The 25,763-nt window shown below is 46.8% G+C and overlaps 1 protein-coding gene across 1 annotated transcript in view; it reads right to left on the bottom strand.

Annotated features, from left to right (window-relative positions):
- The window catches only part of ASTL (astacin like metalloendopeptidase), a 99,469-nt gene that overhangs the window by 64,024 nt on the left and 9,682 nt on the right, over window positions 1-25,763 (bottom strand). Inside the window, exons 2-4 of the mRNA XM_073559524.1 lie at window positions 4,149-4,199; window positions 2,713-2,774; window positions 2,536-2,626 (exon numbers count right to left, since the gene is read on the bottom strand). Coding sequence (XP_073415625.1) covers window positions 2,536-2,626; window positions 2,713-2,774; window positions 4,149-4,199 — 204 coding nt within the window. The remainder of the gene's footprint in view (window positions 1-2,535; window positions 2,627-2,712; window positions 2,775-4,148; window positions 4,200-25,763) is intronic.

Here is a 25,763-nt window from a genome sequence, read left to right on the forward strand (position 1 = left end):
CACTTCATCCTCATCAAATGGGTCTCTCATCTTTGACGAAGACTGTAACACGCCTTTTTTCTCTGGGTTTTTCCATTCTTTGTCAATGAGCATTTTAAGCTTCTCATTGACTGGGAATGAGCGCCTTCTTTTCTCATCTAAACCCCTGAACATGATGTCCTGAACTTTTCTAGGGGTTTTAGAATCTGCAATCTCCATGGCTGTCCTGATGGCTCTTACTGACTTGTCCGTGTCTTCCGCCAGAAACCACAGCCTACCATCAGAGGAGAAACAGACAGAAGAAATGTCAATCATCCCTACTCTCCAATACTACAGAGCCATCCAAATCAGATGACTGCTGTTTTGGTCTCTTTTACACCCCCCCCCCCCCCCCCATTTTCTGCTTCATTAGATGTTTCAATGAGTCTTTGATTTCTGATTTAGTTATGGATTTTAAATCCATAGAAAAACTAAGGGCTTCTTCAGATATTGTCTTGATTGCATTCAGAAGACCAAGTCTTTTGTATGCGTGCTGGGTGAGCTGTCCGTGTACAGAGCACATTATTATTCTGCTTGGTGCTACCCTTCATGGGGCTTAATACCAAAGGAAACAACCGAGAGTATAGTCCAAAGAGTGTCAATTTATTCAGAAATATTTTATATTAAAAGTTACATAACATTAAATGACAGAGGCCACTAAGCCACAATAATATAACACTGCCACTGGTATATACAATACACCATGTATCAAAATATTGCACAATTCCCTTGTAAACACATGTGCAAAATCTGCAATAATAATGGGATATACGTGCAATAAAAATTATTTTTATAACAAAAACCATGGAAGATGGAAATACAAGATGTAAGACCCGATACAAATGTTCAATAAAAAAAACTTTTTGTGATGCCTCATGATGGCAAGTGCATGTAGTAACAAAGACAAATGCATGTGCCGATGAAATGCATTGCCTCACTGCATATACAAAAACCATGCTTTCCGGTACACTTGTCACCGAGGTGGGCCAATACGTCCACCAGTGCACACCGCGCATACCCAGAAAGCATGTCCCGATGCACTTAGCACAGGGTACTCCTGCAGCCCCGGTGTGTGCAGACCTGGGACCTCGTGTCAGCAGGAGGCCTTTACCTGCATGTCGCTGCACTGACCTCCTGGCCAGTGGTACTTCACCCATCCGGAAGGCATCTCGTCCTGGACACCTTCCAGACCTGGTTAAATCTTCACAAACCGCTCTTCTTGGGTTCCCTCAAGGACAGGAAACCAAACTAATGCAGAGGACAGGTACCACCTTTTTAGTCAGTAGGTTCCCTGTCGTTAGTGGGCAGATTCCCTCTCTCAGGTGGTGCTGTGGTAAGGGAATGTATGTTAGTGTTCTCCCTCTTTTCTTCTTACTCGCATTTCACTGGTATTGCTACACTATCATGTGTAATACCATTAAGTGTGTCACATAGGTACTGGTACACTATTTTGGGTATTACCTTAAATGTTAAAATGTATTCTCACTCATGTGCCGCTTTGTACAAAGCTAGGGAAAGTGCAGTTTGTAAAATTGGCCTCTAGATGGGGGCATCTTAGTGCCCCACCGCTCTTCGATAGCGTACATGGTTAACAGTAGGAGGGGCTGCTGTGTGATAAGTGAGTGTAGGCGTTGCGTTAGGATAGGAGGGCTAGGGACACCCGAATCATCCATAAGGGCTACAGGTCCCGGACACCACAGCAGCCACGTAACGAAGAAGTAATGCCATTTCATCCATAACATCAGGACACCACAGCAGCAGGCTGATTCAGTTGGGGGGCCAATAAAGGTTCCAGTATGTGGTAACTCATCGCATGGGCAGATAGCCTCAGGGCCAGGGTGAAACAGCTGGAGGAACCTACAGTTGCAGCTAGTTTGGACAGGAAGCATGTCGTGCAAGCACTGGGAACAGCACAGAAGAGCAAGTCATTCTCCCAGTGGCTTCAGACTCCAGGAAACAATGATCTTGCGTCTGGGGTGAAACAGACCAAGGGATGCATATCCGTAGTAGAGCTGGGCAGAGAGGATGCTGAGGAATCAACAGGGACAGTCCGACCTGGGCCTGCACCTTGCAATCATGAAAGTAGTGTAGGGAAAGAAGAGAAACATTGTTTTGTGAAGCCTGTTGTAAAAGCTGTGAAGACTTTGGGTGTACTGGGTATTGAACTCAGTAAAGCTGTTCTTGTTAAAGTTGAAATGGACTGTGCCTCAATTAATGCAAATGGTCTAGAGGGGGTCTACCGCAGAGAAGGGAAGATCCATAGGACACAGGTATGCTGACTAGTGAACATTATTTCTCTGTGAGGGAATGCCAGGACACAAGTGCACCGGTGTCCTACGGTTCAGGCCGACTCTTACACTGTCATGGGAAAAAGAGAGAAAAAAAAAAAAAAAAAGGGATGGCAATTAGATCTAGTAAGCCGGGTCTGTTTTTCAGGAAAAACAAGTGACTATGGGCGTCTGAATGAGGCCTTAGCCCAAGGAAATCCAGTTTTTGCATCAAATGTCGTTAGCTCACCATACTCTGGAGAAAGAATATACGGAATTCGAACATTGCCATTATCATCCATTGGCCACAGGGACATTTTAGGGCTGAATCTACTGGTTCTCTGTGAGGGAAAAAAAAAGTGACATCCCATCATAATGAAACATTTACTAAACCACTCAATCATTCCAGACTGCAGACGATACTCACTGTAGGAATGATGTCTCCTTCAATGATCCTTCTTCTGACAGGATTATCTTTTGAAATGTTATCTAGAAGATAGATACCATTAGTTTTATTAAGACACTAAAGGCCCCGTCACACATAACGACTCACCAGCGATCCCGACAACGATATCAACATGTCAGGATCGCTGGTAAGTCGCTATGTGATCGCTGTTGAGCTGTCAAACAGACAGCTTCACCAGCGATCAGCACAGCGACGCCGAGCGCGCGGCATCGCTGTGTTCGTTAGTTACCAGCTCCCTGCATCAGCGCGCTGGTAACTAACGTACACGTCAGGTTTCTAAAGGACACACGTCCCTTAGATACCTGATGTGTACGTTAGATACCAGCTGATCGCTGGTCTCCTGCCTGTCACACGCAGCGATGCGTGCTGGCCAGCGGGAGACCAGCGACCAAAGAAAAGTCCTAGGCTTTCCTACAGCGATCCCGGCAGGGGGGCCGGTCGCTGATCGCTGTCACACACAGCGATCTCGCTGGTGAGATCGCTGTTGTGTCACAAAACTTGTGACTCAGCAGCGATCTCGCTAGTGAGATCGCCATGTGTGACAGGGCCTTTAAAGCGAACCTGTCACCTCATTTTTCGCATATAAGATGCGGCCACTGCAATTAGGGGCTTATCTACAGCATTCTGTAATGCTGTAGATAAGCCCCAGATGTAACCAGAAAGATAAGAAAAACACGTTAGATTATTATCACCCAGGGCGGTGCGGTCCGTTGGGCGTCGTAGGTCCGGGTCTGGCGCCTCCCATCTTCATGCAATGACGTCCTCTTCCTTGCTTCTATCGCGGCCCCTGCGCAGGCGTACTGATCTGCTCTGTTGAGGGCAGAGCAAAGTACTGCAGTGCGCAGGCACTGGGAAGGTCAGAGAGGCCCAATGTCTGCGCAATGCAGTACTTGGCTCTGCCCGCAACAGTGCAGATCAGTACGCCTGCGCAGGAGCCACGACACAAAGCAAGGAAGATGACGACATCATATGAAGATGGGAGGCTTCAGACCCGGACCTGCAACGCCCCTCGGACCACCCCCGGGTGAGTATAATAAAACTTGTTTTTCTTATCTTTCAGGTTACATCGGGGGCTTATCTACAGCATTCTAGAATAAAAGGAGGCCCGGTGGGTGGGGTAATGTGGATTGCAACTATAAGGGGCATTAAAGGAGGGTAAATTTTATGTGGTGGGCACAGAAGGGGCATTATTACTGTCTAGGGCGCTGGTTATAGCACTATGGTTTGTGTAGAGGATGATGGAAAAGCAATGAGCCAAAGAGGTCTGTTAAAATCTGCAGAGATGAGTTATGGATGCAATAAGTGGTCATGGCGGTCTGGGCCAAGTGTAAAAGAAAAGAGACTGACTGAGGAGAGAAGATCGGTGAGTGGGCAAAATAAATAAGGAAGACACTTACTTTCATTGATATCTAGAATGGAATCCATGGAGTGAGTCTCTTGAAGCATTCCTGAAAAAAGATCAAGCCGGTATAGAAATAGTACAGTTACTTCTAGGATAAAATAAAAATTTAAAGATTTGAAAATTGTGAATATTGGAATTTTTTTTATACCTCAATTATGGCCAAATTTTTGAGAAGCGGGGAAAGCTTAGCTAAGAGGGGGTCAGGGCCAACAAATTCTGCATGATTTCGGCTCCAAAAATGATGCCAATTATAACAAACATACTCTGGTCCAGAACTGAGGAAAATTTCCTGCGGTAGTGCACAGCAGTTAGATGCTGTAAGCTCATTAAAAGGAGATATCCGGATTTTTTTTTTTAAATAAAAGTCCCCAAGCACTAACAGGAGGGTAATTGCTACCTACCTGTTGTGCTTGGTACCGTTCACCAGCATGGAGGAGTCACAGTGCTCTTCAACTGCTCCTTGTCAACAGAGCAGCTCTTCTTCTGGGCTGCTCTGTTAACAGTGCTGATTGACATCCAGCTCCCTCAGTTAGGCAGTTGGGATCTGGCTGTCAATCAGCATAGCGTCGGCAGTCCCGTCCTATCAACAGAGCAAAAAAAGAAGCCGCCGCTTGGTTGATGTGATGTCAGCAGAAGCAGCTGGATCGCTGGCAGGAGTTGTCTGTGAATACAGTGTGCCAGAAAGGAGCAGCGCAGAGCACAACAGGCAGGTAGTTTTTTTTTTTGTTTTTTTTACAAAACCTCAGATATTTCATTTAAAGGGGTAGGTCACTTTCTTCCTATAGTAGCTTTGCTCATACACTAACCAGCATTTCTGTCCATGCATTTGCCGCTAATAGAGATGCATGAGACCAGACCAGTCCATCAGTCTCCTCCAATAGAAAATTTTAGGAGGCCAATTGGTTGCTGAAGTCACAGGCTCCTCCAGCAGCCATTGTAAGGACAGAAGTGCTGGTCTGTTTGTTATGAAAGCTGCAGTAATAAAAGAAAGTGGCCAATCCCTTAAAGTAGTGGGCATTTCTTAATGAAGTTGGCACATCTTACTCCAGGGCACTCTTCATCAATACTGGTGTACAAGATTCCAGTCTCCATGTATCTGCCATCTTGTAATTAAGAGGATACCAATAATATATCTTAAGAGATGGGGCTTTAAAAGCTAGTTAAGAAGGTGAATTGGCTGGGACTGTCGGAAAATGGCTTGGCCTAGTAAGAAGGTGGTCAGTCTGTCATACCCCCTTCCCTGAAGACATTAATGAGTTTATTGTAAGAGTAAAATGTGTTTTCATGTGGCAACAAGAGCTACAGTGCCTTGCGAAAGTATTTGGCCCCCTGGAACTTTTCAACCTTTTCCCACATACCATGCTTCAAAACATAACGATACCAAATGTAAACTTTTTGTGAAGAATCAACAAGTGGAACACAATTGTGAAGTTGAACGAAATTTATTGGTTATTTTAAATTTCTGTGGAAATTCAAAAACTGGAAAGTGGGGCGTGCAATATTACTCGGTCCCTTTTACTTAATACTTTGTTGCGCCACCTTTTGCTGCAATTACAGCTGCAAGTCGCTTGGGGGATGTCTATATAAGTTTTGTACAGTGAGAGACTGAAATTCTTGCTCATTCTTCCTTGGCAAACAGCTCGAGCTCAGTGAGGTTTGATGGAGATCATTTGTGAACAGCAGTTTTCAGCTCTTTCCACAGATTCTCGATTGGATTCAGGTCTGGACTTTGACTTGGCCATTCTAACACCTGGATATGTTTATTTGTGAACCATTCCATTGTAGATTTTGCTTTATGTTTGGGATCGTTGTCTTGTTGGAAGACAAATCTCTGTCCCAGTCTCAGGTCTTTTGCAGACTCCAACAGGTTTTCTTCAAGAATGGTCTTGTATTTGGCACCATCCATCTTCCCATCAATTTTAACCATCTTCCCTGTCCCTGCTGAAGAAAAGCAAGCCGAAACCATGATGCTGCCACCACCATGTTTGACAGTGGGGATGGTGTGTTCAGGGTGATGAGCTGTGTTGCCTTTACACCAAATATATCGTATGGCATGGTTGCCAAAAAGTTCGATTTTGGTTTCATCTGACCAGAGCACCTTCTTCTTCCACATGTTTGGTGTGTCTCCCATGTGGCTTGTTGCAAACTTTAAACGACACTTTTTATGGATATATTTGAGAAATGGCTTTCTTCTTTCCACTCTTCCATAAAGGCCAGATTTGTGCAGTGTACGACTGATTGCTGTCCTATGGACAGACTGTCCCACCTCAGCTGTAGATCTCTGCAGTTCATTCAGAGTCATCATGGGCCTCTTGGCTGCATCTCTAATCAGTCTTCTCCTTGTTTGAGATTAAAGTTTAGAGCAGTGTTTCCCAAACTCGAGTCCTCGCGGACCCCAACAGGTCATGTTTTCAGGATTTCCATAGTGTTACACTGTGACAGAGTCAGCTTCAGCTGAGACGATTTCTAGAGTGGACCCTCTGGGTCGTGGCACCCACCCACCTAGGGAGAGCTGACCTTGTGAGGAACCACCCCCTACACAGTGAGTGTCAGGGGAAAGACGAAGAGTGTGAGTCACCACGACTGCTGGAACCAGACGGCCAGCTCAGGGAAGACACAAGTGCGAGTGTCTGGCAATGGGGAAACGTGCGGGGTACAGATAAGACAAAGCGTGGTCACAGGGATTCTTCAATAAAGTGTGGTCTCAGGGTTTAATCAGGTTTAGGACGTCATAACAAGGACAAAGTGATATAGCATGGTGCGAGCGTGGGCACACCAAGGTCCAAGGCATGATACGTGCTAGGTGGCACACCAGGATTCCGGCAAGGCTAGATGGCATCGGTGTTATGATTGAGTCACCGTAGGAGGCAAAAACAGAAATGCTAGCTAAGTCCAGAAAACCAGAGAAGTTGGCAGCTATCGGATTGCAGACCCCTGAACCTATCAACACAACTAGCAGTAGCCGTGGGGGGTTCCTACGATGCCCTAGACCCCTCGATCACAGCCGGAGAAATAACTAGGCCTAAAGAAAGAAAGGGGAAAACTAAACTGCCCCAGAGCAGACCCCAAAGCAATAGGCAGCCCCCAACATATAATGACGGTGAAGCAAGATGAAAACACTAACACAGGCAGAAAGATAGACTGAGCAAAGACGGGGCCCAAGCTAGCTAGATAGAAAAGGACAGGAAGGCTGCTGTCTGCAATCCGTGAAAAACCCTATGAAAATAAGAGCCAACCGACTGACAGTGAAAAAGGCCCTGAAGACGCTAGGCTTCAAAAAAGCTATGTCAGTACTCAGGAATATTCTGAAGACAGAGCTACAGGCAAAAGGAGATTCAGCTCGCCCCAGCAGGGAATGGCAGAATCCAGAAAAACAAGGAAAACAAAAACAAAACACTAATGCTAACAGGCAAAGCAAAAAACTTAGCTTTAGAGGAGCAGGAATCAGACTGGTGTCCTAGAAGTCCACAGAGAAATCACCCGCAGGGCAGAAGGGCGTCGGCAGCCTTATATCCAGTCCATGACTCCACTCAGCCAGTCATCCTCATCAAGCTCAGGTGCCTGATAATCAGGCTCATTACCTTCCTTCACCAGAATAGGGAGTTCACCAGACCTCAGTGACGAAGGGGGAAAATGAACTCACAACAGTACCTCCCCCTTGAGGAGGGGTCACCGAACCCTCAACCACGCCACCAGGGCGATTAGGGTGAGCCCGATGAAAGGCACGCACCAATCTTTTGGCATGAATATCAGAGGCAGAGACCCAGGAATTATCCTCCTGACCATAACCCTTCCACTTAACCAAATACTGGAGTCTCCGTCTAGCCAGACGGGAATCCAGTATTTTCTCTACCTCATACTCCATGTTACCTTCAACCAATACAGGGTCCGGAGGTGACACCCCAGGAACAACTGGTTCAACAAACCTCTTCGACAAGGACTTATGGAACACATTATAGATTTTAAATGTGACAGGAAGAGCCAAACGAAAAGAGACCGGATTAATAATCTCCAAAATCTTGTAAGGTCCAATAAATCTAGGCTTAAACTTAGGAGAAGCCACCTTCATAGCAATATTTTTTGATGATAACCACACCATATCACCAATCTTAAACTGGGGACCAATGGTCCTATGTCGATTGTAAAACCGCTGGGCCTTTTCCTGGGAGAGAGATAACTTATCCACCACTTGGTCCCAGATCTGGTGCATTCTCTCCACCACAGTGTCAACACCTGGGCAGGCAGAAGGCTCCACCTGCCCTGAAGAGGATGAAACCCAAAGTTACAAAAAAAAAGTGACATCAAAGTGGCAGAACTAGCTCTATTATTTAAAGCAAATTCGGCCAAGGGCAAAAATGAAACCCAATCATCCTGATCAGCGGAAATAAAGCATCTCAAATACGACTCCAAGGTCTGGTTTGTTCTCTCTGTCTGCCCATTGGTCTGAGGGTGAAAAGCAGAGGAGAAGGACAACTGAATTCCCAGCTTGGAACAGAAAGTCCTCCAAAATCTAGACACAAACTGAACTCCTCTGTCAGATACAATGTTCTCAGGAATCCCGTGTAAGCGAACCACCTGTTGCAAAAACAGGGGCACCAACTCAGAGGAAGACGGCAACTTAGGGAGTGGTACAAGATGAACCATCTTAGAGAACCTATCACAAATCACCCAAATAACAGTCATTCTTTGAGAGACCGGCATATCAGAGATGAAATCCATTGAAATATGGGTCCATGGCCTCCCGGGGACCGGCAAAGGCATCAACAACCCACTAGAGCGAGAACAAGATTTAGACCGGGAGCAAGTCCTACAGGACTGCACAAAATTCCTGACATCATGAGACAAGGTGGGCCACCAAAAAGAGCGACTCAACAGATCTCTAGTACCAAAAATACCTGGATGACCAGCCAATGCAGAGCAATGAACTTCAGACATCACTCTCTTCTTCCACTGGTCAGGAACATACAATTTTCCACTGGAACAACGCTCAGGTTTGTCCTCCTGGAACTCATGCAGAGCAAGTCTCAAATCGGGCGAGATGGCAGAAAGAACTACCCCTTCGCCTAAGATGGTAGCAGGCTTGGTCACCACAGGAGAATCAGCAAAGAAACTCCTAGAGAGGGCGTCTGCCTTGACATTCTTAGTTCCAGGAAGAAAAGAGACCACAAAATCAAAACGTGTAAAAAACAAGGCCCACCTAGCCTGTCTAGGGTTCAAGCGTTTAGCCGACTCTAGGTAAATCAAATTCTTGTGGTCAGTGAGGACCACAACTTGATGTTTAGCTCCCTCCAACCAATGTCTCCACTCCTCAAATGTCCATTTCATGGCCAACAGTTCACGAGTCCCCACATCATAGTTGCGTTCAGATGGAGAGAACTTTCGGGAAAAGAAAGCACAGGGATTCATTTTAGATGTTACAGGATCCTTTTGGGACAAAACAGCTCCTGCACCAATCTCAGAAGCATCCACCTCTACCTGGAACGGGAGTGAGACATCAGGTTGCCGCAAAACCGGGGCGGAGGTAAATCTTCGCTTCAGCTCCTGAAAGGAAGCAACAGCCTCCGGAGACCAATTCAACACATCAGCACCCTTCTTAGTCAGATCAGTCAATGACTTGGCAATACTAGAAAATTTTGCTATAAATTTCCGATAAAAATTAGCAAAACCCAAAAACTTCTGAAGGGCCTTCAAAGAAGTGGGCTGAACCCAAATCATAAATGGCCTGTACCTTGGCCGAATCCATTTCAATAGTTGACGGAGAAAAAATAAATCCCAAAAATGAAATCCTCTGTACCCCAAAAAGGCATTTCGATCCTTTAACATACAGGGAATTCTCCCTCAAGATCCGGAACACAGTCCGAACATGTTCCACATGAGAATCCCAATCCTTGGAGAAGATCAAAATATCATCCAGATAGATAATCAAAAATTTATCGACAAAGTCTCGGAAAATATCGTTCATGAAGCACTGGAAGACAGAAGGGGCATTAGTGAGCCCAAAAGGCATCACCAGGTACTCAAAATGTCCCTCCGGAGTATTAAACGCAGTCTTCCATTCATCCCCCTGCTTAATGCGGATAAGATTATACGCCCCCCTGAGGTCAAGCTTGGTAAACCAGCAAGCACTTTTAACTCTGGAGAATAGATCAGAAATCAGGGGTAACGGATACTGATGTTTAATAGTAATTTTATTGAGGGCACGATAATCAATACAAGGCCTTAAAGAACCATCCTTTTTGGCCACAAAAAAAAAAAACCCGGCACCTAAGGGTTAAGAGGATGGTCTAATATGACCCTTCTCCAACGCCTCCTTAATATAGGACCGCATAGCCTCGTGCTCGGGTACAGATAAATTGAAGAGCCGACCCTTGGGAAATTTACACCCCGGGCTTAGTTCAATTGCACAGTAATAACTCCTATGAGGAGGCAAGGACACAGACTCATTCTCACTAAATACATCATAAAAGTCCGCCAAATAGTCAGGAACATCATGCGACTGAGGAGAGGTGGAAAAAACCGGAGCCTCACTAAAGGTACACCGACAACCCCAACTCACCACAGACACAGATTTCCAATCCAAAACTGGATTATGAATTTGCAACCAGGGAAACCCCAGAACAACGGCATCATGCAGACCATGCAACACCAAAAATCTGCAATTTTCTTGATGGTCTGGGGCGACCCGCATGACCACCTGGGTCCAAAACTGAGGTTTATTTTTAGCCAAAGGAGTAGCATCAATCCCCCTCAAAGGGATAGGCCTCTGCAGAGGTGTCATCGGAAATCCACAACGTTTAGCAAAGTCCATTAGGTTTAGCGCTGCTCCCGAATCCACAAATCCTTGGCGGAAAATGTGGACAGGGAGCAGATCAGAGTAATTGCCAGAAGAAACTTAGGTTGAACACCACCAACAGAAAACGTGTGTGCAGAGCGTTTCTCTCGTTTAGGACAAACAGAAATAATATGCGAGGCATCTCCACAGAAAAAACACAGCTTATTACGCCTTCTGAACTCCTGACGTTGCGCCTTAGACAAAACTATCACATTGCATAGGTTCAGACGTCTGTTCAACCGGTGGCAACACCTCTCGTGCAATCCTGCGTTCACGTAAATGCCGATCAACCTGAATGGCTAATGACATAGAATCGTCCAGGCCAGAGGGAACAGGAAATCCCACCATAGTATCTTTTACGGCTTCTGACAAACCCTTCCGAAAGAGCAGCCAAGGCATTATCATTCCAGGTAGTAAGGACCGCCCACTTTCGGAACTTTTGACAGTACAACTCTGCAGAATCTCAACCCTGGTTCAATGCCAACAGGGTCTTTTCAGCCTGATCAATAGCATTAGGTTCGTCATACAACAACCCCAAAGCTTGAAAGAATGCGTTCACATTAGTCAGAATAGGATCATCTGGTTTCAAAGAAAACGCCCAATCCTGGGGATCGCCACGCAGCAAAGAGATGACAATTTTAACCTGCTGCGCGGAGCTCCCTGACAAGTTAGGCTTCAAGGCAAAAAATAAATTTACAATTATTTTTGAAACTCAAAAATTTAGATCGATCCCCAAAAAATACATCAGGTGTAGGGATCTTTGGTTCAACAGCATGCGAACGAGCAAGGTAGGCGGAAATTCCCCGCACTTCCGCAGCGAGCTGCTCCACACGATCAGACAATTGCTTTATCTCCATTGAGAGAAAAAAAAATTCCCCCTACGGCCTCAGAGATATAGAGGAAAGAATATACACACACAATTCTTTCCTGCCATGAGTACCCTAGGATCTGCGGTATGGCGGGTGATTCTGTTATGATTGAGTCACCGTAGGAGGCAAAAACAAATGCTAGCTAAGTCCAGAAAACCAGAGAAGTTGGCAGCTATCGGATTGCAGACCCCTGAACCTATCAACACAACTAGCAGTAGCCGTGGGGGGTTCCTACGATGCCCTAGACCCCTCGATCACAGCCGGAGAAATAACTAGGCCTAAAGAAAGGGGAAATCTAAACTGCCCCAGAGCAGACCCCAAAGCAATAGGCAGCCCCCAACATATAATGACGGTGAAGCAAGATGAAAACACTAACACAGGCAGAAAGATAGACTGAGCAAAGACGGGGCCCAAGCTAGCTAGATAGAAAAGGACAGGAAGGCTGCTGTCTGCAATCCGTGAAAAACCCTATGAAAATAAGAGCCAACAGACTGACAGCAAAAAAAGCCCTGAAGACGCTAGGCTTCAAAAAAGCTATGTCAGTACTCAGGAATATTCTGAAGACAGAGCTACAGGCAAAAGGAGATTCAGCTCACCCCAGCAGGGAATGGCAGAATCCAGAAAAGCAAGGAAAACAAAAACAAAACACAATTGCTAACAGGCAAAGCAGAAAACTTAGCTTTAGAGGAGCAGGAATCAGACTGGTGTCCTAGAAGTCCACAGAGAAATCACCCGCAGGGCAGAAGGGCGTCGGCAGCCTTATATCCAGTCCGTGACTCCACTCAGCCAGTCATCCTCATCAAGCTCAGGTGCCTGATAATCAGGCTCATTACCTTCCTTCACCAGAATAGGGAGTTCACCAGACCTCAGTGACGAAGGGGAAAATGAACTCACAACACATCGGACTCCGGACATCTGGCAATGATCGACAGGCTCCGGACATCAGGCTGCAGCCATCAGGCCGCAGTCATCAGGCTCCGGACCTCTGGCAGCGATCGGCAGGCTCCGGGCATCCGGCAGGCAAGCCAGGGTTCAGGCAATGAGACACGCGAGAGTTCAAGACATGGTGCGTGTTAGGAGACACGCCAAGGTCTAAGGCAGGGTTCCAGGCAGGATGCGTGCTAGGAGACACACCAGGGTCCAGGGCAGGATGCATGCTAGGGGGTCACACCCAGGGTCCAAGGCAGGGTGCATGCTAGGAGACACAATAGGGTCCAAGGCAGGGTTCTAGGCAGGATGCGTGCTAGGAGACATGCCAGGGTTCATGGCAAGACCTGCGCATGCTTTAGAGAAGCATGGGGAGGTATGCCAAGGAGCAGTCTAGGGCCTGCGCATGCCAGGAGGCACGCTAGGGTTTAGGCTAAGGCCTGTCTGTGCTAGAGGACACGCCAGGGTAAGGAAAAAGCGGAGCGTATGCCAGAGTCGAATATAAAAGGAAAGCACAGAGTACAAGATAGGGCTAATGCTAAAGGAGCACAGAAAGTCAGAATGCAAAGATAAGGCTTAAAGCAGAGTACATGGCCAAAGCACGTACAGGCCACACGGCGAGGCACAGTACGGAAACTGGCTTGTGCAAGAGAGCACGATAGGACAGAGTGTAGGAAAGGAGCAGAGCTTGTGCTAAAGGAGTACAATAAGAGTACAGGAAAGGCACACAAGGCTAGATACAGGACAAGTTACAGGACACCAGACAAAGACAAGACACCAGACGAAGTACAGGACCAGGACAACCACAGGACACCAGATGAAGTACAAGCACAGAGCATGTGCGAAAAAGCACAACAGGGCAGAGTGCAGGGGCACAGAATACAGAGAGCGACCAAGCAGGACCATACAGCCTAGCAGGGAAGCAACACGATACTCAGGCCCCGACCATAGGAAGGGGTGGTCTGATATAGGGCATTAGCACCTGGACTTCAGAGTCAAGACCATGGGGGGGGGGGGGCGGGGACTTCTGGGTCAGGTCCTCCAGAACCATAGAGTGGATCGCTGGTTCAGGTCCTCCTGGACCATAGAGAGGATCACATCAGGCAGAGCAGAGACGGGCGCGCACACAGCAACGGCATGCAGCCATGAGTTAAAGCACACACACAAGCGCACAGCAAAGGCATGCAGCCATAGTAAGGTACACGTGCACACTAGCGATGGCGCACAGCCATGAGATGAAGCATATGTGCGCACAAGCAATGGCGTATAGCCATGAGGTAGAGCACGAGTGCCCACCGGCAGGCAGCCATGAGATGAGGTGTGCGTGCACACTGCTCCAGGGGTCATGCAGCATAACAGACATGACATACACATGCAAGAGAATTCCTGATGCCTTGATGATACTTCCATCACCTGTGAAATACTAAGGAAATCCTGAAAACATGACCTGTTGGGATCCGCGAGGACTGGAGTTTGGGAACCACTGGTTTAGAGGGACGGCTGGTTCTTGGTAGATTTGCAGTGGTATGATACTCCTTCCATTTCAATATGATCGCTTGCACAGTGCTCCTTGGGATGTTTAAAGTTTTGGAAATCATTTTGTATCGAATTCCGGCTTTAAACGTCTCCACAACAGTATCACAGACCTGCCTGTTGTGTTCCTTGGTCTTCATGATAGTCTCAGGGTTCTGTTTGAAGCACAGAGAGCATCACAGAGCAGATGCATTTAACCCCTTCACCCCCAAGGGTGGTTTGCACGTTCATGACCGGGCCAATTTTTACAATTCTGACCACTGTACCTTTATGAGGTCATAACTCTGGAACGCTTCCATGGATCCCGGTGATTCTGACATTGTTTTCTCGTGACATATTGTACTTCATGTTAGTGGTAAAATTTCATTCAAATAACTTGCGTTTATTTGTGAAAAAAATGGAAATTTGGCAAAAATTTTGAAAATTTCGCAATTTTCCAACTTTGAATTTTTATGCCCTTAAATCACAGAGATACGGCACACAAAAAACTTGATAAGTAACATTTCCCACATGTTTACTTTACATCAGCACAATTTTGGAACCAAAATTTTTTTTTGTTAGGAAGTTATAAGGGTTAAAAGTTGACCAGCGATTTCTCATTTTTACAACACCATTTTATTTTTAGGACCACATCACATTTGAAGCCACTTTGAGGGGTCTATAGGATAGAAAATACCCAAAAGTGACACCATTCTAAAAACTGCACCCCTTAAGGTGCTCAAAACCACATGCAAGAAGTTTATTTACCCTTTAGGTGCGTCACAGGAATTTTTTGAATATTTAAAAAAAAATGAACATCTAACTTTTTTTCATAAAAAAAATAATTCAGGTTCAATTTTTTTTATTTTACCAAGGGTAACAGGAGAAATTGGACTGCAAAAGTTATTGTGCAATTTGTCCTGAGTACGCAGATACCTGATATGTGGGGGGGAACCACTGTTTCGGTGCATGGCAGAGCTCAGAATGGAAGGAGCGCCGTTTGACTTTCAATGCAAAATTGGCTGGAATTCAGATTGGACGCCATGTCACGTTTGGAGAGTCCCTGATGTACCTAAACAGTGGAAACCCCCCTACAAGTGACCCCATTTTGGAAACTAGACCCCCCAAGGAACTTATCTAGATGTGTGTTGAGAACTTTGAACCCCCAAGGGCTTTACAAAAGTTTATAAAGTACAGCGGTACAATTAAAAAATCATTTTTTCCACAAAAATGATCTTTTCACCCCAATTTTTATTTTCCCAAGGGTAACAGGACCCTAAAAGTTATTGTGCAATTTGTCCTGAGTACGCTGATACCCCACATGTGGGGGTAAACCACTATTTGGGCGCATGGCAGAGCTCAGAAGGGAAGCAGCGCCATTTGACGTTTTTGGCTGGAATTGAGATCGGACACCATGTCGCGTTTGGAAAACCCTTGATGTACCAAAACAGTGGAAACCCCCCACAAATGACACCATTTTGGAAACTAGACCCCCCAAGGAACTTATCTAGATGTGTGGTGAGCACTTTGAACCCCCCAGTGCTTCACAGAAGTTTATAACGCCCGGGCGTGAAAATAAAAAATTCGTATTTTTTCCACAAACATGATCTTTTAGTCACCATTTTTTTATTTTCCCAAGGGTACCAGGAGAAATTGGACCTTAAAAGTTGTTGTCCAATTTGTCCTGAGTATGCTGATACCCCATATGTGGGAGAAAACTACTGTATGGGCACACGTCGGGGATCGGAAGGGAAGCAGTGACGTTTTGGAATGCAGACTTTGATGGAATGGTCTGCGGGTGTCATGTGCGTTTGGAGAGCCCCTGATGTACCTAAACTATTGAAACTCCCCACAAGTGACCCCATTTTGGACACTAGACCCCCCACGGAACTTATCTAGATGTGTGGTGAGCACTTTGAACCCCCAAGTGTTTCACAGAAGTTTATAACACTCGGACGTGAAAATAAAAAAATCATTTTTTTCCACAAAAATGATATTTTTGCCCCCAATTTTTTATTTTCCTAAGGGTAACAGGAGAAATTGGACCCCAAAAATTGTTCTGCAATTTGTCCTGAGTAGGTTGATACCCTACATGTGGGGTAAAACACTGTTTGGGCGCATGGCAGAGCTTGGAAGGGAAGGAGCACCATTTGACTTTTTCAACTCAGAATTGGCTGGAATTGAGATCAGACACCATGTTGCATTTGGAGAGCCCCTGATGTGCCCAAACAGTGGAAACCCCCAATTATAACTCCAACCCTAACCCCAACACACCCCTAACCCTAATCTGAGCCCTAACCCTAGCCCTAACCCTAGCCCGAACCCTAAGGCTGTGTGCACACGCTGCGGATTTTGCTGCGGTTCCGCAGCAGTTTTGGCCGCTGCGGACCAGCAGCAGTTTTTGCTGCGGTGTACAGTACCATGATTCCCTATGGGAATCAAAAACCGCAGTGCAGACGGTGCGGAATTTTCCGCGCGGATTATCTGCGGTTTTCAATCCGCAGAAAGAATTGACATGTCAATTCTTTCTGCGGATTCTCCTGCGGTTTGCCATCTCCTCTATTGAGGAGATGAAAAACCGCAGGACAAAACCGCAGAGCAATCCGCAGGTAAAACCACAGGTTTTTTGACCTGCGGTTTCACCTGCGGATTTTACAAAATCCGCGCGGATGAATCCGCACCTAATCCGCAGCGTGTGCACACAGCCTTACCCTAACGGGAAAATGGAGATAAATACTTTTTTTTTAGTTTTATTATTTTTCCCTAACTAAGGGGGTGATAACGGGGGGTTTGATTTACTATTTATGGCGGTTTTTATTTTTGGTAGCTGTCACACGCTAAAAGACGCTTTTTATTGTAAAATAGTTTTTGCATCACCACATATTGAGAGCTATAATTTTTCCGTATTTTGACCCACTGAGTCATGTGAGGTCTTATTTTTTGCGGGACGAGTTGACGTTTTTATTGGTACCATTTTCGGGCACGTGACATATTTTGATCTCTTTTTATTCCTATTTTTGGGACGCAGAATGAACAAAAACCAGCGTTTCATGAATTTCTTTTGGGGGGGGTGCGTTTACACCGTTCCGCGTGCGGTAAAATTGATAAAGCGGTTTTATTCTTCGGGTCAGTACGGTTACAGCGATACCTCATTTAGGTCTTTTTTTATGTTTTTGTCGGTTTTATGCAATGAAAACTATTTTATATAAAAAATAATTATTTTTGCATCGCTTTATTCTGCGAGCTATAACTTCATTTTTTCGCGGATGATGCTGTGTGGCGGCTCGTTTTTTGCGGGACAAGATGACGTTTTCAGCGGTACCATGGATATTTATATGCGTCTTTTTGATCGCGCGTTATTACACTTTGTTTGGCGGTATGATAATAAATCATTATTTTTTGCTTCGTTTATTTTTATTTTTTAAGGGGTTCGCTAAAAGGGTTAACTAATGGGACAGCTTTATAGGGCGGGTCATTACGGACGCGGCGATACCTAATATGTGTACTTTTGTTTTTTTTTATTATTTCCAAAAAATGGATTTATTGAGGGAATATTTTTTTTTTTTCTCTAATTTGGTGATTTTCTTTAATTTATTTTAACATTTTTTTTAATTTTTTTTTACTTTATTACATAGTCCCAGGTGGGACATCACTGTCCTGTGACAGATCGCTGATCTGTCACATCACAGATCACTGACAGATCAGCAATCTGTCACAGGCATTGAAGAAGACTTCCTCTTGCCTGCGCTTTGCAGGCACTGAGGAAGCCAGCTTCCTCAGGTCCCCGAAGGCCCCCGTCGCCATCTTGGATTCAGGGGCCTGGAGGATAGGAGCCCCCCGCAGCAGCGCTGCACATTGCGCTGCCGTGGGGGGCTCAGGGAAGCACGGAGGGAGCCCCCTCCCGATGCTTCCCTTTAACTCCCGATACACCACGATCATGTTTGATCGCGGTGTGCAAGGGGTTAACGTGTCGGGGGCGGTCCGTGACCGCCCCTGACACATAGTTCCGGGTGTCAGCTGTGATAATCAGCTGACACCCGGCCGCGATCAGCGGCGCCCACCACGTGGGCGCCGCTGATCGCGGTAGACGTACTATCCCGTCCACGGTCATACGGGCCCGGGTACCGTGGACGGGATAGTACGTCGGATGTCAGGAAGGGGTTAAACAGACTTGATTACACACAGGTGGATTATATTTATCATCATTAGTCATTTAAGACAACATTGGATCATTCAGAGATCCACAATGAACTTGTGGAGTGAGTTTGCTGCACTGAAAGTAAAGGGGCCGAATATTGCACGCCCCACTTTTTTTGTGGAAATTCAAAAACTGAATTTAAAAATAGCCAATAAATTTCGTTCAACTTCACAAATGTGTCCCACTTGTTGATTCTTCACCATAAATTTACATTTGATATCTTTATGTTTGAAGCATGATATGTGGGAAAAGGTTGAAAAGTTCCAGGGGGCCGAATACTTTCGCAAGGCACTGTAATTGCCTTGTGGGTTGCCGAACTAACCAAGGGTCACAAGATGTCACTGTCTTCCTTTTCACTTTTGTACAGAACTGGGTGTCAGGGTTAACTGTAAGGCCAGTACATATTTAGGAAGAGAATTGGGAATCTCTGGTGAGTGAGATTGAGGAAGTTAGTAAAGTGAAGAGTTCTGGAAAGGAACTGAGCTAGTGTGGAGTGAGCTGGGAGGGACAAGGCAGCTAGAATCTTGAAGACACTTTAGCGGTAACTGTGTTCCTGTTCAGCAAGCAAGTGGGTGAAACTCAGTGGGAGAATGAAAGGACGTAGCGAGTCCAGTATTATCCAGTTGTATGAGGACCTATAGAGAAAGGTCTTGCCAAGCTGAGGAAACAGAGGGAGGTGTCTCCAAGGTAGGCCCTCGTTAATGGATCACAGTCTGCTATTTGGGTACTGGGCTCACAGCACAACATATTGACCCGTGTGTCCCTTTGTAATGAGGTGACCGAGGTCGTCACATGCCTCCCCTTCTCTGGACACAGTTCACATGATGACGTGCGGTACCTTGTGGTTTATGAATGTAATGTGCGGTATTGTTTATGTACTATAATGTGGATGTCTTTGATAGGTGTTCATGTACAGAATTAGTGATAGAATAGAGGTTAGCATAGAATAATAGTGGGGTTAGATTAGTGGGGCATATTAGATATAGGGAATAGGATTATTACTATTAGCTTAGGTTTAGTTAGTATAAGGGTTTTCTAGTTGGGAGGGGCTACAGAGCAGTGTAGCACACAGCAGTGGAATGTACAGGGAGTTCCTGGTCAGAGTCAGTCAGGATGCAGCAGTGAAGGGAGACAGTCTGCTAGCTGTGGGGATAAGGCTGCTAAGGCAGGAAGGATCCCCAGGCTGAGCGGCGTGCAGGCAGTCACCAGCGTGAATAGAAACCAATCTGAAGAGGATCCGAGGTCTACAACCAGGGCAGGTGAACCTGGCACCTTTTCCTATTGAAGCCAGGCCAGGGGATGGTAGGAAGCTGGTGGACCTAGAGGCATGGACGGGACAGAGATTTTACAGCAGCGAGACAGGGATTGCCAGAAGCAAAGCAGGGACTGCCAGAAGGAACAGGGATTGCAGGGAGAGCTTGAGAGATGCCAGTGTGCTGTATGTGTGATGGATACCCTACTGCTCAGTAAAGTTAAACTGTTGAAAAAGTACATAGTCTCTGAAGTGGTATGTGGAGCTCATGGATAGCCAGAGTGACAGAAGCAGAGGGGACTCTGACAGTAAGTGTGTGTACTGCTGCGCACGCTACACATGCAGCATAAGGGACATTGTATTTCATCTGTGGGGCGCCAGGGTGTGGGAACAGTACAGCCCCTTGTCATGACTACCACCAACACCCTGGCAGCCTGTACCTCATTTGCTGTGCTGGTTTACTGTCCACATGTAAAGTGCCATCGCCCAAAACCAATAAGAATGTACGTCAATATGAGATAGAAGTTGAAAAGTGTGCTGCCTGCTGCCTTTTATACCCAATTCTGTCACCAAATAAAGCGTGCCTTGTTTTTGCGAACGTGCCTGGTGTCCTTGTCTTGAAGTCTAATGGACCTGGTAAGGAATGTAACTAGCCTGAAGATGAAGGTAGCCATTGCAACACTGCCAGCCCACATACACACCTAGAACCCTCTTTTTTCTGTAAAAGTGCCGGGGTGTCAGAAACATGACACTCACCCACCGCTACTACCCCAGAGACAGTTATTGCCTTGGGCGTTTCAGGAAGCTTGTTTCTATGCAATGTCAAGTTCATTACTGACCATTCTGAGATATGAAGGCCAAAAGGATGTTTGATTCTAATCCATTTTGGTCCTACAAGTACACTTCAAAAGTTGTCAACATTTTTAAGCAGAAACTTCTTCAGGAATGGCTCCTTCTTTGGAGGAAGTTTTTGTTTCTGCCTGAAGCAGTTGTGAACTTTTTTTTTTTTTTTATATAAAAGTTCCTACCCCTGACTTGTTCTTCGATTGGCCTGAGCTTAGTTTAGAGCAGATGCGGTTAGGAGCAGCATTAAAGTAGTGACATGCACATTCTTTTTTTCAACAATAGAAATGAATAGGAGTTTTTCAGTAGTTTTTATTTGCAATTTTTCAGGCGTTTGTCTTTGAGAGGATTTATCCAAAATACTCAGTGAAGGCCACCATCATGAGATTCTTGACATCAGCAACAACATTGATTGACAATTCCACATAACATTAACCAGATTGGTGAGGACTAATTCCAGGATGAATTATGCATATGGCGGTAAGCAAAACCTAGCACACAGAGCTGCTCTGGCACTTCCCCTTCTGACATTACAATCTCCTATCACCTTTTCTTCTTGCAATGTACCCTTGTCAGATACCTTCTGTTTAGGTCTTAATAAACCTCCTTTTAAAAGATACAGGAGCTTTGTTTTGAATTACTACTAGTGACTGGCATCCTAGAATACGGAAGCTTCTACAGTCACTAAAGTGGAAAAACTGCCTGTAGCTATGTGGCGCCCCCAGGAGTATGGCCGCCACAGTGGCTTTGCCTTCCTCCAGGGGAGGGTAATGCCTGGCTTGGAGGCAATGATGGGTCTCTCTCACAGCCAATCCATACATGCAACACAGTTCCACTCCAGGCCTGCAGGGGGAACTCTGAACCAGGATTAAGTGGAGGAGTGTCCTCTGAGGGCCAGGAGGAAGGAGAAATGAGTTAGTCTGCAGAGGGTGAAGTGTGCAGACGTGTAGAGAGCTGCTGGAGGTTGAGCTAGGAAAGGAGAGCTCCCTTGCAGCGAGAGCGCAAGAACTGGAGCCTGGTCTCCACGGCTGTACGGACACTAACGGTCCTACAGCAGATACCAGAGGAGTAGGAGGCTGTAAATGCCCTACTCCCATCTAAGACTTGAGGCTCAACAGCAGCTTGGATAGAGAGCCAGGACTCCGGAGAAGGGAGTCCCCGAGAGAGGCTACAGCTGTCTGCCGTGCAAGTAAGGTTCTTGGGAACATCTGACAGGAGGAACTTCAGAGTAACTTAGTACTGTAGTACTTCATTCAAACAAGCGCTAGGAAGGAGACTGCACAGCCCATCTGCTGAGAGAGAATCCCTGAGTTGCTTCCAGGCTAGCCTGCTCCAATACCATCTGTAATCAGGACCCTGGAATGCAGTTATCAAGTAAAGGTACAGAAATTACACCCCACTGTGTCTTGTCTGCTTCATCACCGTGCCATCCATCTCTACACTGCCGTGGGACAATAGCTTCACCTGTGGGGAGCTTTTACACCCTTGCTGCACCCTACCATCAGTCCCAGCGGATCTGCATGCAGCGTCTGCTTAACACCTCCCTTGCCGAGCACCACAGGTGGCGTCACGAACTATTCCATTAATTATATTCCCCCATTGCTTGGGCGCCCAGGGCCACGGACCGGGTCACCGCTGCTGTGACATCCCCCTGACACCGGCCCGGTACCGAGTACCCCACAGCCCATGGAGGGCGACCCAATTTGGCATCACGAACAGGATTACAGAGCCTGGTATCCCCGGGTCCTGTGTGCCATAGACTGAAAAAAGACTGTGTATAATTGGCGCCAATAGCGCCATTGCCGCGCTGCTTGGCGCACGCGGGAAGAAAGAGGTGGGCCTTCGTGGGTGGAGCCTGCCACAGAGCGCGAAGAAGCGAAGCGCCGCGCAGGAAGAGAGGACAGCGTGCGAGAAGAGGAGGAGCTGAGGCCTACAGCCCGGAGCGTCGGGCCTGTGAAGCGGCCGCTGGTGAGCTCACACAACCCCCGGCCCTGGCTAACGTTAACTGGGGGGGGGGGGGGAAGGGAGGATGTCCGCGCCAAACGGTGATGCAGCGGCAGGCGCCGTTGTCAGCCCCGCAGCACCGCCAGGAGGAGCGCCCGCTGCAGTGGTCTCCATAATGCCGCTGTCTATGCCCTATATACCGGGAGCGGCCTGGCTACCGCAGTACTCGGGTGAGTCGCATACCCTGAGTGAATTTAATGAGAGACTGTGCAGTTTGTTTAAAGTATACCCTCTGTCTGAAAGCCAGAAAGTGAATATCCTGATTGGACAGCTAAAGGGTGCAGCGCAGAGAGAAGTGAAAGCCTGGCAGGACACTGATAAAGAGACTGTTGCAAAGATCCTGGCCAAGCTGAGGAGCACCTTTGACACTCGCACTGCAGCTGAAATCAAGATGAGGTTCTTTGGCTGTAAACAGAAGGCGCAGGACAGTATCAGGGATTATGCTCTCAACCTGCAGGAGGCTCTGCGAGCAGTTAAGCAAGTTGATCCTGACAGTGTCAAGGAGGAAGATAAACTGTTAAAGGAGCAGTTCATTGAAGGACTCCTATCCAGTACCCACAGAGGACAGTTGCGTATTATAACCCTGCAAAACCCTGATCTGAACTTTGCTGATTTTGAAGACAGGGCTATTCGGGTACTGCAGGAGTCCACTGACAGCCGTCCAGCGCCCCCTAGGCGCCCAGCGATCACCTACCATCAGGAAGCAACATCTTTTCTTTCCATCCCTGTGGAGGCTGATGCACAGACTCTGGCTAAAGATCCAACTGAGGAGCTGCGTCTTCAGGTCCAGAAGTTGACCAAAGGAATGGCTGCACTTACTAAAACCGTGCAGTCCCTACAAGTGTCCTCCAAAGAAAAGATCCAGCTTGCTTCCCGTCCAGAGGATGTCCCGTGGCTCCGGAGGAGGAGAGCCCTGCCACTTCGAGGAAGGAACAACGATCGCTATGACCAGGACGGACGTCCCATCTGTCATCGCTGCTACAAGGCCGGTCATCTTGCAAGATATTGTCCATTAAACGAGCAACCCCTGGGGCAGAGGGCCAACCCCCAGGAGTAGGATCACCAGGCCCAAGGAACTGGAGAGCCAAGTATGTGGGAGGGAGACCAATCCTTCCTGTGGTGATTGACAACATCCCCATGAACGCTTTGCTGGACACTGGCTCCCAGGTGACCACTGCCGTACATTCTGTACAAGAGATATTGGGCTGATTCAGAGCTTACCCGTGGCCCAACTGATGAACTGACAGTAGTTGCTAGTAATGATCAGTCTTTACCGCAGATAAGATGTAAAGAAATTACTGTCAAAGTGGGGCGGGTAGAGCTAAAGTCTCAAGGTTTAATAGTTGTTGATATTGACCGACATGAATGTAATCCCATGATGACTCTTGGTACAAAATGTAATTGAAAACTGTCTGTCCGAGGTTATTGTCTTGTTGCAACAAGTGGCTGAGACTGCTGGTTCCGGAGTGCAACGAGTCCTGCAGAAGGAGATCCAAGCCCTGATGCAAAAGCAACAGGTATAACTCTCTGACGGAGAGAATGGCAGCATCAGAGTGAGTGATGCTTTCCCCATTGCAATACCCCCATATGTGAAATGTTGGTTTGGTGTCGGGCAGCTATAGGTCTTAGAGGGAGAGATTACCAGGCGTTGGTAGAACCAGTATACTCCGAGAGCAGGCCCACTGTCCTGACAGCCAGAGGGGTGGTTGATGTACGAAAGGGGAGAGTACCTGTACGCCTTTTGAATTGTGGGGAAGAGGAAGCCACAATACCTCGTTACGCCACAGTTGCTAAGCTGCTCACCGTTAATAACAACTCTTTGCAGGCAGCAGAACCCTTGGTCTCATCTGATCAGGTGGAGGACAATGGCTCTGTGAAGCAGCCAGATGAGTGGTGTCAGCAACTGCAGGTGGGAACCGACTCTACACCTTCATACTGGAAAAATGGTGTTTACAGAGTGACACAAGAGTATGAGCGGGTATTCAGCAAACACCCACTAGATTTTGGGCAGGCAAAACGGGTTGAACATCATATCCCCACAGGAGACCATCCACCCATACAGGAGAGGTACAGACCTATACCCCCAACACAATACCAGTGTTCTAAGAGTATGTTGAGGGAGATGAAGGAGGCAGGGGTCATCAGAGACAGTTGTAGCCCCTGGGCAGCTCCAATAGTGTTTGTAAAGAAAAAGGATGGTACCATGAGAATGTGTGATGATTACAGGAAAATTAACAGCATTACACATAAAGATGCCTACCCATTACCTAGAATTGAGGAATCATTGGCTGCACTTAAAACTGCTAATTACTTTTCCACCTTGGATCTCACTAGTGGGTATTGGCAGGTTCCCGTGGCAGCGGCTGACAAGAAAACCGCATTTACCACTCCAATGGGTCTCTGAGTTCAATTATATGCCATTTGGACTCTGCACTGCTCCAGGAACATTTCAACGGCTAATGGAGTGCTGCCTGGGACACATGAACTTTGAGACCGTCCTGTTGTACCTGGATGATGTCATTGTTTTCTCCAAAACCTATAAAGATCATCTGGAGCACCTGGCTGAAGTGTTTGAAGTTTTGTCCAATTTTGGCCTGAAGGTGAAGCCCTCCAAGTGCCACCTCCTGAAGCCAAAGGTGCAGTACCTCGGTCATGTGGTCAGTGCAGAAGGTGTGGCACCAGATCCTGACAAGGTCACAGTTATCCGGGACTGGCCGAAGCCCAGCAACCTTCATGAAGTACGCCAATTCCTTGGACTGGTAGGCTACTACCAAAGATTCATCAAGGGCTTTACTGAAATAGCCACCCCTATGCAAAATCTCCTGGTGGGGCAGTCCAAGAAGACCAAACAGAAAAATTCCACCTTTGAATGGACTGAAGAGTTGGAAAGGTCCTTCACCTGACTGAAGATGGCTCTCACAGGAGACGAAGTTCTGGCCTACCCAGATTATGATAAACCCTTTGTGCTGTACACAGATGCCAACAACGTGGGACTAGGAGCAGTACTGTCGCAGGTACAGAATGGGAAAGAAAGAGTGATCTCCTATGCCAGCAAGAAGCTGCGCCCCACTGAAAGGAACCCTGATAATTACAGTTCTTTCAAGCTGGAGTTCCTTGCCATAGTCTGGGCTGTCACCGAAAGGTTCAAATATTACCTAGCCTCTACCAAGTTC

The sequence above is a fragment of the Dendrobates tinctorius genome, unplaced genomic scaffold (genome assembly GCF_039654945.1).
Source record: "Dendrobates tinctorius isolate UK_male_01 unplaced genomic scaffold, ASM3965494v1 ptg000272l, whole genome shotgun sequence".
In the NCBI taxonomy this organism is placed as follows: Eukaryota; Metazoa; Chordata; class Amphibia; order Anura; family Dendrobatidae; genus Dendrobates; species Dendrobates tinctorius.